The following is a 15,563-nucleotide window of genomic DNA, read 5'->3' as shown; positions in this document are numbered from 1 at the left end:
AGACTCAAAACAAAGAATACATTAGAACAGAGGTGTATGCAGGCTAAAACAGAGTCCTAAAATTCAACCTTTGACTGACCGTTTCCTGTAACTTGAGGCTACAAATAAAGTTGCACCACCCTAGGTTCCTATTGCCAGTGAACTTGAGCAATAAATAGGGCCCTACCAAATTCACGGCCTGAAAAACGTGTCATGGACCGTGAAATCTCGTCTCCCTCCATGAAATCTGGTCATTTGTGTGCTTTTACTCTACACTATACAGATTTCACAGGGGGAGACTAGTGTTTCTCAATTTGGGCGTCCTGATCCAAAAGGGAGTTGCGGGGGAGAGGTCACAAGGTTACTTTAGGGGGGGTCACAATATTGCCATCCTCACTTCTGCACTGCTTTCTGAGCTGGGTGGCTGGAGAGCAGCGGCTGTTGGCCAGGTGCCCAGTGCTGAAGGCAGCACCCCGCCAGCAGCAGCCGCGCAGAAGTAAGAGTGGTAATACGATACCCATGCCACCCTTACTTCTGCGCTGCTGTCTTCAGAGCTGGGCAGCCAGAGAGCAGCAGCTGTTGGCTGGACACCCAGCTATGAAGGCAGTGCCCCACCGCAGCAGTGCAGAAGTGAGGATGGCAATACCATGCTATGCCACCCTTACTTCTGCACTGCTGCCTTCAGAGCTGGGCGGCCAGAGAGCGATGGTGGCTAACTGAGGGCCCAGTTCTGCAGGCAACAGCGCAGAAGTAATACGGGTGGCAATACCATACCATCCTTACTTCTGTGCTGCTGCTGGACGAAGTTCTGCCTTCAGAGCTCTGCACCCGGCCAGCAGCTGCTCCTCTCCAGCTGCCCAGCTCTGAAGGCAGCACCGCCGCCAGCAGCAGAGCAGAAGTAAGGGCAGCAGTATTGCAACCCTCCCCCCCACAACTCCTTTTTCGGTCAGGACCCCTACAAATACAACACTGTGAAATTTCAGATTTAAATAGCTGAAATCATGAAATGTATGATATTTAAAATCCTATGATCATGACATTGACCAAAATGGACCATGAATTTGATAGAAATAGCTTGTTGCTAGGGTCCTATCTATCAAAGAGACTAGAAAAACAAGGAATGCAATGGCTGTGTACATTTATAGGTGTTATCATCAAGCATTTGGCAGTCTTTGGTGTGTGAAAGTGGGTACCCTATTTGCACGGAAGATGTGCTTATGTGCCATAAAGATGCAAAACTAATTTCTTCAAGTTAGCAGTCCCACAATAAAGTTTTTATATGTACGCTATATATTAGAAAACCTAATAAACAAATCAGCCTCTTTGTCCTATAGGCCAGGAAGAAAGAGAGCCAGAAACATTTTTTTTATCTTATTTTAAATACTTTGGCAGTGTTCATATGCTGTGGTGGTGGGAGGCTAGTGAACATGCATCAGATCTGCTCCTCGTTTTGTATTCAGAGAGCATTCTGCTTCTTCTGGTGAGAAATATAGGTTTTTAGCGCTTTTTACTTGCTAACCCCTCAACCTCCATACCAGCCCAACTACAGCAGAATGAGCTCGATTCTGTTGTGGTTCTGTGCATGAACAGAACTAAATTCCGAATGCAGGGGCAAATCTGTCCTCAGTTTTACCTGTGTAACCTCCCTGAAAGGAAGGATTTACATCAGTGTAACTGGGAGTCTAGTTTTACCTGCAGAAGCTTTATTAGAGACCATGCTCATGAGAGGGAAAAAACCCAGCTTAATTCTCAGATCCCAGCTTGACCCTGCAGGATTAATGGTTAGGGAGGAGTATAAAGATATTGCTCAAGCACGCAGTGATGTAACTGGAGTTGCAGCTAGCAAGGGATGTGAAGGGTAACAAGAAGGGTTTCTACAGGTATGTTAGCAACAAGAAAAAGGTCAGGGAAAGTGTGGGACCCTTAAGGAATAGGGAAGGCAACCTAGTGACAGATGATGTGGAAAAAGCTGAAGTATTCAATGATTTTTTTGCCTCGGTCTTCAAAGACAAGGCCAGCTCCCACACTGCTGTCCTGGGCAACACAGTATGGGGAAGAGGTGAGCAGCCCTCAGTGGTGAAAGAACAGGTTAAGGACTATTTAGAAAAGCTGGGCATGCACAAGTCCCTGGATCCAGATCTAATGCATCCGAGGGTGCTGAGGGAATTGGCTGATCTGATTGCAGAGCCATTGGCCATTATCTAGAAAAACTTGTGGCGATTGGGGGAGGTCCCAGACCATTGGAAAAGGGCAAATATAGTGCCCATCTTTAAAACTTGGAAGAAGAACAACCCGGGGAACTACAGACCACCAGCCTCACCTCAGTCCCTGGAAAAATCATGGAGCAAGTCCTCAAGAAAACCATTTTGAAGCACTTGGAGGAGAGGAAGGTGATCAGGAACAGTCAACATGGATTCACCAAGGGCAAGTCATGCCTGACTAACCTGATTGCCTTCTCTGATGAGATAAATGGCTCCGTGGATATGGGGAAAGCAGTGGACGTGATATAACTGGACTTTAGCAAAGCACAGTATTCTTGCCAGCAAGTTAAAAAAGTATGGATTGGATGAATGGACTATAAGGTGGATAGAAAACTGGCTAGATTGTCGGGCTCAACGGGTAGTGATCAACAGCTCGATGTCTAGATGGCAGCTGGTATCAAGCGGCGTGCCCCAGGGGTCGGTCCTGGGGCTGGTTTTGTTCAACATCTTTATTAATGATCTGGATGATGGGATGGATTGCACCCTCAGCAAGTTCGTAGATAACACTAAGCTGGGGGGAGAGGTAGATATGCTGGAGGGTAGGGGTAGGTCCAGAGTGACCTAGACAAATTGGAGGATTGGGCCAAAAGAAATCTGATGAGGTTCAACAAGGACAAGTGCAGACTTCTGCACTTAGGATGGAAGAATCCCATGCACCGCTACAGGCTGGGGACCGACTGGCTAAGCAGCAGTTCTGCAGAAAAGGACCTGGGGATTACAGAAGCTGGATATAAATCAGCAGGGTGCCCTTGCTGCCAAGAAGGCTAACGGCATATTGGGCTGCATTAGTAGGAGCATTGCCAGCAGATTGAGGGACGTAATTATTCCCTTCTATTTGGCACTGGTGAGGCCACATCTGGAGTACTGTGTCCAGTTTTGGGCCCCCCACTACAGAAAGGATGTGGAAAAATTTGAGAGTCCAGCAGAGGGCAACGAAAATGATTACAGGGCTGGGGCACATGACTTATGAGGAGAGGCTAAGGGAACTGGCCTTGTTGTCTGCAGAAGAGAAGAGTGAGGGGGGATTTGATAGCAGCATTCAGCTATCTCAAAGGAAGTTCCAGAGAGGATGGAGCTCGGCTGTTCTCAGTGGTGGCAGATGACGGAACAAGAAGCAGTGGTCTCAAGTTGCAGAGGGTGAGGTCTAGGTTGGATATTAGGAAACATTATTTCACTGGGAGGGTGGTGAAGCACTGGAATGGGTTACCTAGGAAGATGGTGGCTCCTCCATCCTTAGAGGTTTTTAAGGCCCGGATTGACAAAGCCCTGGCTGGGATGATTTAGCTGGTGTTGGTCCTGCTTTGAGCAGGCGGTTGGACTAGATGACCTGCTGAGGTCTCTTCCAGTCCTGATCTTCTATGAAAACACATTTTATTTTGAACTGCACATATATGACACACATGATCCTGAAGGACAAACATGGGTTTCCATGGCACTGTGTTCAAGTACACAAAGCACTGCATGGCAGAACTGAAAGGGGAGAGAAAATGACACCTAAACCCACACAACTAAGGGCAACACCACCAGCTAAGAGAAAGAGGGTGTGAGGCAGCCAGGGAGGGCCACAGGACCAAGTGGGAAGCAGGAGAATCTGAGGCAGCTGGGATGCAGGGAGGGCCCCAGGTCTGGGAAAGAGGCAGGAGGATGCGACGGCGGGGGAGAGGGTAGGTGAATGTGAAAGAGCCTGGGTACGGGGGCCTCCCAGGTCCAGCACGGACAGGAGGATGCTAGGTGGCCGGGGCAGTGGCCCAGTTCTGGGGTGGCGGCCGGGAGACAGATGTGAGGTGGCCAGGAGTGGAGGGCCAGCCAGGGGTAGGGAGATGGGGTGGAAAGACCACAGGTCTGGGAGAGATATGTGTGAGATAGACAGGAGTGGAGATGGCCGTGAGGGGCGGGGAAGAGAGATGGTCGTGAGGCGACCGGGGGGGGTGTGTGGAGAGGAAGAGTGCAGAGAGATGCCCGTGAGCCAGCCGCGGGCAGGGGGAGGGCAGGGAGACAGTTGTGAGGCAGCCGGTAGGTGGGGGGGCAGGGAGATGGTTGTGAGGCGGCCGGAAGTGGAGGGGAGCGGGGGGGACGGCAAGGAGACAGATGTGTGAGGTGGCCCGAGGGGAGGAGGGGCAGGGAGACAGATGTGTGAGGTGGCCCGGGGGGGGGAGGGGAGCGGGGGGGCAGGGAGACAGATGTGTGAGGTGGCCGGGGGGAAGAGGGGGGACAGGGAGACAGATGTGTGAGGTGGCCGGGGGGGAGAGAGGGCAGGGAGACAGATGTGTGAGGTGGCCTGGGGGGGGGAGGGGGGGGCAGGGAGACAGATGTGTGAGGTGGCCGGGAGGGATGGGGGGGGCAGGGAGACAGATGTGTGAGGTGGCCGGGAGGGATGTGGGGGGCAGGGAGACAGATGTGTGAGGTGGCCGGGAGGGATGGGGGGGGGCAGGGAGACAGATGTGTGAGGTGGCCGGGGGGGAAGGGGGGCAGGGAGACAGATGTGTGAGGTGGCCGGGGATGCCAGGAGAGCCCAGGCTGCGCGGCCGGTAGGACCCGGGGACCAAGGCAGCCCCAGAATCTGAGCTCAGACTCGAGGCTTGGAGCACCCGACTCCTCCCCCTGCGAGGCTGAAACCGCCACCCGGAGCCAGTTACCGCACGCGGCGTCCCCAGTCCCCACTCTGCCTCCGCGAACGCGAGGTGCCGCAGGGCAACCGTCTCAGCGAAGCGAATACACATGCGCCTCCCCTCCCGTCCTCGCCTGGTGCGAACCCGGAAGCGGAAGCCTGCTCGCTTCCGGCGGAAGGAATTGGGCGGGGCGGACGGCGGCTCCGAGTTTCCGATTCCGCGCCTTGGCAGTCGGAGGTCGCGGGGCCGGTTGGCTGCGCTCCCGGGGGCCGCCGCTGCCGCCGTGCCCCAGCCCCGCGGGGGCCATGCTGCTGCCGTCCGACGTGGCCCGGCTGGTGCTGGGTGAGTCCGGGGACCGGGCGGGTCACGTCTCCCGCTCCGCAGGCAGCGCCCGCCGTGCGGGGCCGGGGCTGCAGCCACCGCTTGTCTCGGGGGCGGGGGCGAGAGCCGCGGGGGCGCCGGACTGCAGCCGTCGCTCCCTGGCGTTGGGGCCTCGCAGGCACCGGGGCTGTTCGACCTGCAACCGACGCAAACCGGCTGCGTGCAGGAGGCGTGGCCCGACCGCGGCAGGAGCAGACCTGCGCCCCGTGCCTTTGGGGTCGCGTTAAGGGAGGGCCCCCTAGGGCCAAGGGCTGCTGCGCACGGCAGTTGCTTGTGCCGCTTCCCTGTTGTTGCTTGTTCGCCACTGACAACGTGGTCAGGGCTGTGTAAAATGCAGAAATACAGAGCGCCTCTGCCAGTGGCTGTTCCCTGCTGTGCCCTCGTGTTACAACAGAAAAAAGACTCGCGGCTCCCCTCCCACCTCGCCCTAAAGAAAGAGAGTAGCACTGACCTTCCCTGGATCTGGTTACAACACCCTAGCTGAGAACACGTTTATGCCACACATTTTACTGTCTGTGGCCCTGTCTTAACACAGTCGTGGTATGCAAAAAGACCTGTCAAAATGCAAAGAGACCCGTGAAACAACATTAACAGGCTGTGTCTGAACTTGGGGAGAGGGAGCCTGTACTATCCAAAAAGTGTAATCCAGATTTAGAAAGGTCATGTTTTCTTGTATCTTTCTACAAAAAGAAATCTGGTGAATGAGGTCTAATTAAACTTCGGATTACCAGAAGAATTATGTGGGTGACCCAGAATATTTAGACTGCCAAAGTTTCATTGAAAGAAAAGCAGTACTTGTGGCACCTTAGAGACTAACCAATTTATTTGAGCATAAGCTTTCGTGAGCTACAGCTCACTTCATCGAATGCATCCGATGAAGTGAGCTGTAGCTCACGAAAGCTTATGCTCAAATAAATTGGTTAGTCTCTAAGGTGCCACAAGTCCTCCGTTTCCTTTTGCGAATACAGACTAACATGGCTGCTACTCTGAAAAGTTTCACTGAGCATCTAGTGTCGCTATGATTTGGACTAAGGGTCTTGAAATTTGGAAAGACATTGTCTTGCTGTCAAGGACATGCTCTTTGCCATTCTTATTAAAATTATCATATATAAGCTATTATTGGGTTTTGTGAAGATAAATTGATTAATGTTTGTAAAGAACTAAATTAATAAGTTGAAATCACCATAGAAAAGCCCATGGGGACATAAATAATTTTGTATTCAGGGTTTGGTGATGTGCAGTAAATAAGGCCTGGAGCCACACATTGAACCACAAGGATAAAACAAAATATTGGATAGCTGCTCATTAAGTGAGCACTGTTCATCCAGTGTGCTGAATAAGGCAGGGGACCTGTAGAAAAAATAGTATATGATGTTTTAATTAGAGGTTGTATCATAACATCATCTAGCGACACCATCATAGGACCCAGCCACACCATCAGAGGCTCATTCACCTGCACATCTACTAACGTGATAGATGTCATCATGTGCCTTGTACATTGGCCAAACCAGACAGTCCCTACATAAGAGGATAAATTGACACAAATCAGACATCAGGAATGGTAACATACAAAAGCCAGTAGGAGAACACTTCAGTCTCCCTGGACACCCAATAACAGATTTAAAAGTAGCCATCCTTCAACAAAAAAACTTCAAAAACAGACTTCATAGAGAAACTGCAGAACTACAATTCATTTGCAAACTTAACACCATCCATTTGGGCTTGAATAGGGACTGGGAGTGTCTGGCTAACTACAAATCAATTTTCCCTGTCTTGGTATTGACATCTCTTCATCAATTATTGGGAGTGGACAACATCCACCCTGACTAAATTGGCCTTCAGCATTGCTTCTCCACTTGTAAGGTAACTCCCTTCTCGTCATGTGCCAATATATATTTATACCTGTATCTGTAACTTTCTCTCCGTTTATCTGAAGAAGTGGGTTTTTTACCCACAAAAGCTTATGCCCAAATAAATCTGTTAGTCTTTAAAGTGCCACTGGACTCCTTGTTGTTATCATAACACATGTATGCAATTTGGGCAAGGGCAACCTTAATCCTGGTAATTCATAACTTTTGAGTGTTTGATTTTGCAACTTTAATGTTCTTTGAACATAGCTCTCTGTGTGTGTATTACTGTAAGCATATTGTCGTCCTATGCAGCTATGGGTATGTTTATGTTGCATTTTAAAACCTGTGGCAGTGAGGCTCAGAGCTTGGGTCTACATACGTGGGCTCACGCTGCAGTTCAGCTCAGGCTTTGAAACCCACCCCCTTGCCCAGGATTCAGAGCCCAACCTCCAGCCCAAGTCTGAATGTCTACAGATCTGTTTTTAGTGCAGTGGCACAAGCCTGAGTCTGTAGACAGACCAGGGCTCTGAAACTCCCTCTTGTGCATTTTAAAATGCAGTGAAGACGTACCATGTGTTTCAGGAAGTCATAGAGAGAGCAATGGTGTGGCTGGATTTTTAAAAAATATCTGAATAATTTTGACATCAAAACATGGGTACAGAATTACAGGCTGTGCCAGTAGTGTTACACAATTCTTCATGATGTTAACTATTCATCTTAAGGACCAAGTACAAATATTTCCATGATGTATAGCATTGCAAGAACTAGCTTCAGTGAATTGTGGGGTTTTTAATTTTTATTTGATGCATCATGTGTTGAACACTGATGTGGACCAGAAAGAGAAGAAGGCTTTGATTTGATCTGATCTTTTTGTCAGTTCTAGGAATGGTATTTTATAAGAGACTAATTAGAGGTAGATATTTGGGACTGGAATCCCATCAGAGACATTTAAAATAGAGTGGCTAAAGCACCATCCAGTGTAGCACAGGGGCAAGTATGCTCCGGCATGGAATAGACAAAATGACATATTATCATGATTCTGTGTTCTGGATCCTATATACAAATTACTCCTTTTAGTGCCTGAAGGAATTTCAGCATTAAAATGGAAGTTAAATAATTATACACACTTCCTAAAGGTTGGAAATATTTTTGGGGTAGGAATTTCTGTCTATTTCACATTAAAGTAATTAAAATGGGATCTGAGGTGCAGAGGTGCACAAGAGACTGTTGGTATCTCTACTGAATATGAAGTTTACAGCATGGAAATATATTACTTTTCCAATTATGCCATCTGCCAGTAATGTTAATGTTTTTGAAGAAATTTGAACATGTTTTAACGTTGCTCATGTTTTTTCTGTTTTGGAACTGTTATATATGCACACCGAATCTTGATTGTTGTATGGCAGTGCATTTTATAAAAATGTACTGTAGAGTTCCATTTCATTTAAAACTGGAATTTCTGGCTCATGTACAGAGCCCTGGATATAAAAGCAGATATCTGCAGATATGCAGGGCTCTAGATATAAAATTTGGATCCGCATCCATCCACAATCTGCAAACGTGGTCCACGGATATCTGCAGATTTGCAGGGCTCGATTATATATTGCTCAGATTGTCAATTTTTTCTGGCAAGAATTGTATTTTTTTTGTCTATCGAGAGATATGCACAGCTGTTTCTGTGTAAACAGTAATAGTTCTTTAGGTGGTACTAATAGTTTTAGCCTTGAAAGTAGCTTTGTTTGGATTTATGTAGCACAGCATCAGCAATGTTATGTGCAATCTTTTTTTTTTTTTTTTTTTTTGACAATTAGAGAAATGTATGGAAAAGGAGCTATTCTTTCAAAATATAACTTGTTTTCTTTAATTTTTGTCAATTGAGTCCATAGATAGTTGTTATATGAGTATTCTTAATTAATATGTGTAGTTGTATCGGAACGTTGACATCTACCACGTGTAGCATGGAGAAGCAAGTAACAAAACTGCAAAACTTTCTGTCTTGTCTGTTACAGGGTATTTACAACAGGAGAAGCTTTTAGCCACCTGCCGTGAATTTATATTGGAAAGCTCAGATTTAAAGGAATATGCTGAGCACTATACAGAGGAAGGATTTGTTCCAGCCTGTTTACTGGTGAGTTCATCTTTACAGCACACAAGATAAAGTTACACTGTGGTATAGTCTGAAAATCTCTCCTAAATAATTTATTTTTCCATCCACACAGACTTCTGCACTTTTAGAATGTGAGTAAACTACACAGCATCTACCACTCAGAGGCTGTTTGAAATGTTTGAATAGTTTGAAATAGTAACCTCTCTCTCTCTTTTTGGCATCACATAAAGCACTGTATGTGCCCAGCGGCCTCTATCCTACATTGCTGATAATACTGAAGGGTAGATATCTAAAAACTTTACAAATTCAAGAGTAAAATATGCAGAGGGTATTGAAAGTGTTTAATTCAATCTGTTTTGTAGCTGTGAGCAAGGAGTTACTTTTGGTAAAGTATTGCAAGAAGCTACATTGATTACAGGGCTGCTACAGTTATTTAAAGTAAGAGTACTTTATTATGAGTATGACAATCTTTGTATCGTGTAGATGTAACATTTAATTACAGTCTGTTCCACGTAAATATTAACTTGAATTAGATAAATCAGTTTCACTTAAAGATCTGAAATTTGTGCATGCTTACTAGCACAACTAGAAGTCTGGTGAATGCATGGATTCTTTCCCAGTTTGACAGCTGTAATGGCTTCCTCACTTACTACCCTTATCTATTCCAACTGAGGTGTAATTTGTCTATAATCTTGTCACTCATGATTTGTTTATTAACTATGCATGTAAACATAACTACGTTAACTCTCTCACTTCAGTGGCTGCCCTTTCTAATGCACTCGAAATGAGGTTTTGACTAGCATTCCAAATGGCATGGCTTTGATTATTGTGTGTGCAACTTTGATATTCATATTTGCACCGACTCACAGCTTTCATTCTATTTTTCTAATACACCATTTGATAACTATGAATCCTTGGCCTGCAATATTCGAGGTTGGTGGAAATCTCTCCCTTGTGAGATCCATGTTTCTGACTCACCAACTCAAAAAAGGACTTAAAATGGTTTACCTAGTTATAAGCATTTAATCAGTCATGTTGCTAGTAGCCTACTGGGCTGTCTGAATTTCAGTTCTGAATTCAGCTGCGACAGTAAGAATTAGATAAATAAACAAAAGGGAGAGAAAGAGATTATGTGGGTTATTAAAGTAAATTATAATGACATATTCTTTTATTTTATAACTTTTAATATGGAAAATATATAGACTGTTTTCCTTTTCTTGGCAATATTTTTTTTTCCTGTTTCTAAATGCAAGTGATGTTAGGAAATTCCATAGGACCAAAATCTCATTAGAATTCACATGCTTTATAATTCAAGAGAGCTTTTAACATGTATCAGAGGACTATAGGTGATTACCAATATCAAACAAGACAAGAAACTGAAACTAAGGATAGTGGTAATTTGAAAATCCTAATTCTCTGTGTGTCACCTAAAATCATGGTGTAATGGGACAGGTGCAGATGGTTTGCTGTAAAATTATTAAAAACTCTCACTTTTGGCAGCAACTCTCCTGAGGTGTCTGTTCTCTTATCAACATGTTGTACTGCCTCAGGCTGATGGCCTTCATTTGCATGCACGTTGCAGCTATTCCCTAACAATCAAAAATGACACTGCCTAACTTTCTCCTGCCTCTAACTCTATCATCCCCTAATAACAAGAGCGAATTAAAGCAAGTTAACATATTCTTGGCTGATATATCCTGGAATGGCTACTCTGCAGAAGGCTGTATGCTTAAAAATTTCTGTTATTGTTGAGGAATGCATTTTGTCCCCGAATTGCACTTTTTGCATCCTCAAGAGAGCAGCGTCAGCAGGGTAATCTACATCTATTTGTGTCTGGGTCTACATGGTGTAGATCAGTGGTTCTCAAACTTTTTTACTGGTGAACCCTTTCACATAGCAAGCCTCTGAGCGCGACCCCCCCCTTCTAAATTAAAACCACTTTTTTATATATTTAACACCATTATAAATGCTGGAGGCAGAGCAGGGTTGGGGTGGAGGTTGACAGCTCGTGACCCCCCATCTAATAACCTTGCGACCTCTTGAGGGGTCCCAACCCCGAGCTTGAGAACCCCTGGCATAGATCCTAAAAAACTACAAGAACTGAATGCGTTAGGACTCAGTCTTTTTCATAGTTTGAGTAATGTAATAGAAGAGGTAACGTGCAGGCTGCTGCTGAAGATTCTTTAATCTAACACTGATCTTTTTTTTTTTTTTTTCCTTTCAGTCTTTGTTTGGAAAAAACTTGACAACCATTCTTAATGAGTATGTAGCCATGAAAACAAAAGGTAAGCACTGAGGGTCAGACATCTGCTGTATAGCACTTCATTTTCATTTATCTATTTAGGTTGTAAACTCTTCGGAGTAGAGACAGTGTCTCTCTCTCTCTCCGTACCTAGCACAAGCCCCAGTCTAGGTTGGGACCTTTAGGTTCTATCGCAACACAAATAATCGTTAATTTGATCAGAGTTTTAAAAGAAGATGTCTGCTATCGTAGCTAGTAATTGTGTGCATGCTTTCTCACTGAAAATTTGAACAGACTCTTTAATATAGTAATGGACAGAAGTGTATCTGAGTCATAAAGTAAATGTAGGTTCATGATTATAGAGTTGTACTGTTTGTATATAGAAAAATAACCAGAGGAGACTTGCAGTGCATGTGTAAAATTTGGCTTCCCTGTCTTGATTTCCTTAACCTTATTTAAAAAGTTCAAAATGAATTATTAACATTTTGTGTGGATAGGAGAGAGAAAAGTGCAACTGTTTTTTAAAAAAAAGCAACTAATGAGGGTCTGTCTTCCACCTCGTTTTGTTCACCGTTGACCTCTGTGCAAGTGACCAGACTTTGCTCTGCTGGTGCTTTGTGAGACTTGGGGTCGGAGGGCGTACAGTGTAGTTAAGTATATGACCTTAGATCGCTATGTAAAGAACTGCCATGTCTTGAATATTTGTGTAATGTTGTTTTCCTCACTTATTTATGTTTAATAAAAATTTTAGCTATAAGACACAAATTTAATTGCAGCAAAATAACATTTACTTGGCATCTTGAAGAACATTATAAAGAGGTCTGTCTAAATCTGGGGAAGGTGACATGAGCTTCTCTGACTTTAAACTCAGCTAATAAAGTGGGTGTGAAGAAGGTATTTTAATGAAGTATGGAATTAAAAAAGGTGTGGACTTGATCCTGAGAGCTGTTTAGTATCTACATTAAAGTTACTGGGAACTCCAAGTACTCAGGACCGCCAACTCAGACCTACTATGCACAAAAATCTAATTTGGATTTTTAGTCTTTTCTATAATCGTAGCTGCTTGGAGATTCTTCCCTCTGTCCATTTGTTTTTTAAAGATTGTGTGCTCCCCAAATTTCAAGCATATTAACTTCCCTCAGTGATTTCTCAAAACGAGCAGTGATTCCTGTAACAGGCTATACGTATAGGGTACATTTTTCCAAAATGAGCAGTTAAATTCCTGTTAAAGGCCATACATATACAGTGAAAAATTCAAAAATACTTGAACAACTTAAGGGCATAAATCCAATTTTCAGAAGTGGCTTAGGCACTAAGACTATAGACTTGCAATGCCTAAGTCACTTTTGATAGTGAGACTTAGGCTCCTAAGTTGCTTAGGCATGTCTGAAAATTTTACTTAATGTTTACCTCTTGACTATATTACACTAGGTTTCTGACACAGCTTCTCTCCAGCTACCTGTTTTAGCTCTCTGAAGAATGCGTTCATGTTTTTTTTTTTGTTTTTTTTTTAGAAACCACAAATGAAGTTCCAGTAATTATGTCATCTTTGTGGAAGAAGTTAGACTATACTCTTTCTCAGATCAGGTAATTTGTAATGTTGAAATCAAGAATAGAGGATTTTCCTTTAAAGTGAGACTATCTACCTCCTTGCTTTCCTTTACTTCATTTTCACATTTTACAAACATACTGTTGACACACATTGACTAAGGGTAATGAAGATATTTTTTATGTTTATTTTTCTCTGTGGATTGGCAGGGAAAGAATCTGCATTTGACCGTAAAGTGGTTGGGTGGGAATCTCAAAACTGTTCAAGCTCCATTTATGCTAGTCAGAGAAATCAGATAGGGAGGTGCTAGTGTGGTTTCCTTGGCCTATGTAGACATAGCCTTAGTGTCATATAACGTGGTACTGTAGTTGCCATGGTTATTGGTTCCAAAATTCAACCTAATTTCACAGTAGATCTCACTTAAAGAATTTAATCTACGTTAATCATTTTAACAAATCCATGCCTCATCCAGAAACATTGCCAAATCAGTATGTGACTAGCGCATAAACTAGTAAATGCATAACTATAGAATGATCCTTCTTCTGTTTAGGTGTCTGTAGTGTGTTTTCTACTTATTTTGACTGGCTTATCTTATTTTGTAGGAGTATGCAGAATTCTGCAGGATTTTCTGCTAATCAAAGGAGTAGGTATCTAATTGAATCATATAGATGTAATAAATGGGGTTCAAGTTCAGAACTGATTTTGATTGAGGCCTGCCTCTCCTGAAAAGAATATCAACCTTGTGGTTTTGATAATCTTTGTACTCACTCCTAAAACTAGATTTTAATTTTCTACTCCCTTAAGCTTATTTAATTGACGGTTCAAAGGGGAACTGAAAACATGACCAATCCAGTTGCAGTCTAGCCTCACTAGAAAGTGGAAAAACAATATGAACAGATAGCTTGTCTAGAATTATTCACCTCTTTGGAAGATCTACCAAATGAACTTCTAAACGGCAAAATTATTTTATTTTCACAATCACTAGAATAAATTCCATGCCTTACAAGTCTTTACTCAGAAACTTTCGTGAGAAAACCAAATGTTAAATACAGGTATTGTTTGCTCTTGAATCTCACAATCCCATTGCCTGTATTGGACACAATTACAACGTTTATTGTTCTGGGAATCTCCTACAGCTTAAGTTTGTCAGGCTTGGTTTACATACAGTGTACGTACCTGTTTCACTATTTCAGTTAGAGGTGTGGGTTTTATACAGTAAAATTGGTACAGCCCGTAATGTGGATGCAGTTATGCCGCAATAAAAATGCCCATAAACTTACAGGAAAAACGACATTGATATAAGCACCTTTATACTGGTTTAATTGTGCCTATATTAGTTAGCTGTACTGCTTTAATTATACTGGTTTCAAACTAACATAGTGAAAGCCGTACAAAAATTGTGTGCAGACAAGCTCTTGCAGAAGCTATTGTACTTGTGGCACCCATTTCTTGTCTCCCTCCCTGCTAAAAGAGCAGTTGGCCCTGTTGGGGTGCCCATAATTACATCTTCAAGTAATGGTGAATATTGCTTGGAAAAACAACTGCCTCTTGAAAATATCCAATAATGGATCTCATTGTAGCCTTAACTTTCCTCAGCACGTACAAGAAGTGGAATTGCAGAAATGAAAAGGCAGAGAATACTTCAGTCAGCTCCTCCAACCTCAGGATTGTTGTCTATAGCCCACCAGTCAGGACAACTTAATTCCTCTTGTATGACAACTACCCCAATTATTCACAGACCAACAGTAAATCAAAATGCGTCACAGCCAAGATTGAATATGTTGTTTGCACACCAGTCCCAAACACAGGAAAATAATGTCGGCAGTAAGTAAAATGTGTTACTGATTTTTTTTATTTATTCGATGTATGTATACAGGTGGAATTATTTTATAATGTATAATAGTCACCTTATACAAATGATAGCTTGCTTTGAGAAATTCCTGCTTTGCATATTCTTACTGGTGTCCAGACCAAGTCAGACATTAAGAATAAGAAGATTGCACAATGAAGAGATTGTTTGTTTTTAATTTCCATATTGGCTATGGCTCCATGTATGTTGGTGGCTCAGATCCTTTGTGTTCAGATCCTTCCACATGCGCCTAACATCCCCAGAAAAGAAGGTTAGCAACTTGAATCGTATCTGCATGTTTTTGTCAGGATTTTGTAAATAGAATGCTGTGCTTTGTATGGTGATACCAAATGACATGTAATCTATTCACAAGAGGGGTGGGGATTGGAAATTGGATACTGATTGGGATATTAATATGCAGTCCCAGTTTTCTTTAGTGCCTTAAGAAGCTTCATTAGAAAAGATGTTGGTGTCACCCATATTCTTTTTTAAAGCAGGAGATCCCATACATATTCTAGTTCCTGGACCTCAAGAACGAAAATTTAATTCAAGCTTGCTATCTCCAGGAAGACGAAAAAGGTGAATGTTCCTTTTATAATTTGTGCAACATGCTTGACATGAACATGAGGTTCTTTGGGACATAAAAATTGCAATACTGGATCAGATCCAAGGCCCATCTAATGCTGTATCTGTCAGTAGCCAGTACCAGATGCTTCAGAGGTAGGTATAACAACCT

General features: G+C 43.6%; 2 protein-coding genes across 6 annotated transcripts in view; one reads left to right on the top strand and one right to left on the bottom strand.

Moving 5' to 3' along the window:
* ATM (ATM serine/threonine kinase) overlaps positions 1-5,010 on the bottom strand; it is a 118,014-nt gene extending 113,004 nt beyond the window's left edge. For all 4 annotated transcript variants that reach the window (XR_005223994.2, XM_037890308.2, XM_037890312.2 and 1 more), the window contains exon 1: positions 4,877-5,010. The gene's annotated coding sequence lies outside the window, so the exon portion shown is untranslated. The remainder of the gene's footprint in view (positions 1-4,876) is intronic.
* LOC102935973 (protein NPAT) overlaps positions 4,888-15,563 on the top strand; it is a 32,641-nt gene continuing 21,965 nt past the window's right edge. The window contains exons 1-7 of one of the 2 annotated variants that reach the window (XM_037890338.2): positions 4,888-5,191; positions 9,090-9,208; positions 11,412-11,472; positions 12,944-13,016; positions 13,581-13,621; positions 14,575-14,802; positions 15,322-15,406. In XM_037890338.2, the coding sequence (XP_037746266.1) occupies positions 5,155-5,191; positions 9,090-9,208; positions 11,412-11,472; positions 12,944-13,016; positions 13,581-13,621; positions 14,575-14,802; positions 15,322-15,406 (644 nt within the window). In that variant the 5' untranslated portion in view covers positions 4,888-5,154. The remainder of the gene's footprint in view (positions 5,192-9,089; positions 9,209-11,411; positions 11,473-12,943; positions 13,017-13,580; positions 13,622-14,574; positions 14,803-15,321; positions 15,407-15,563) is intronic. The other variant, XM_037890347.2, reaches the window with a different exon arrangement.

Source organism: Chelonia mydas, chromosome 1, assembly GCF_015237465.2.
Source record: "Chelonia mydas isolate rCheMyd1 chromosome 1, rCheMyd1.pri.v2, whole genome shotgun sequence".
Lineage (NCBI taxonomy): Eukaryota > Metazoa > Chordata > Testudines > Cheloniidae > Chelonia > Chelonia mydas.
Note: the sequence above shows the minus strand (reverse complement) of the source record. Positions and strands in the feature narration are given on the sequence as shown.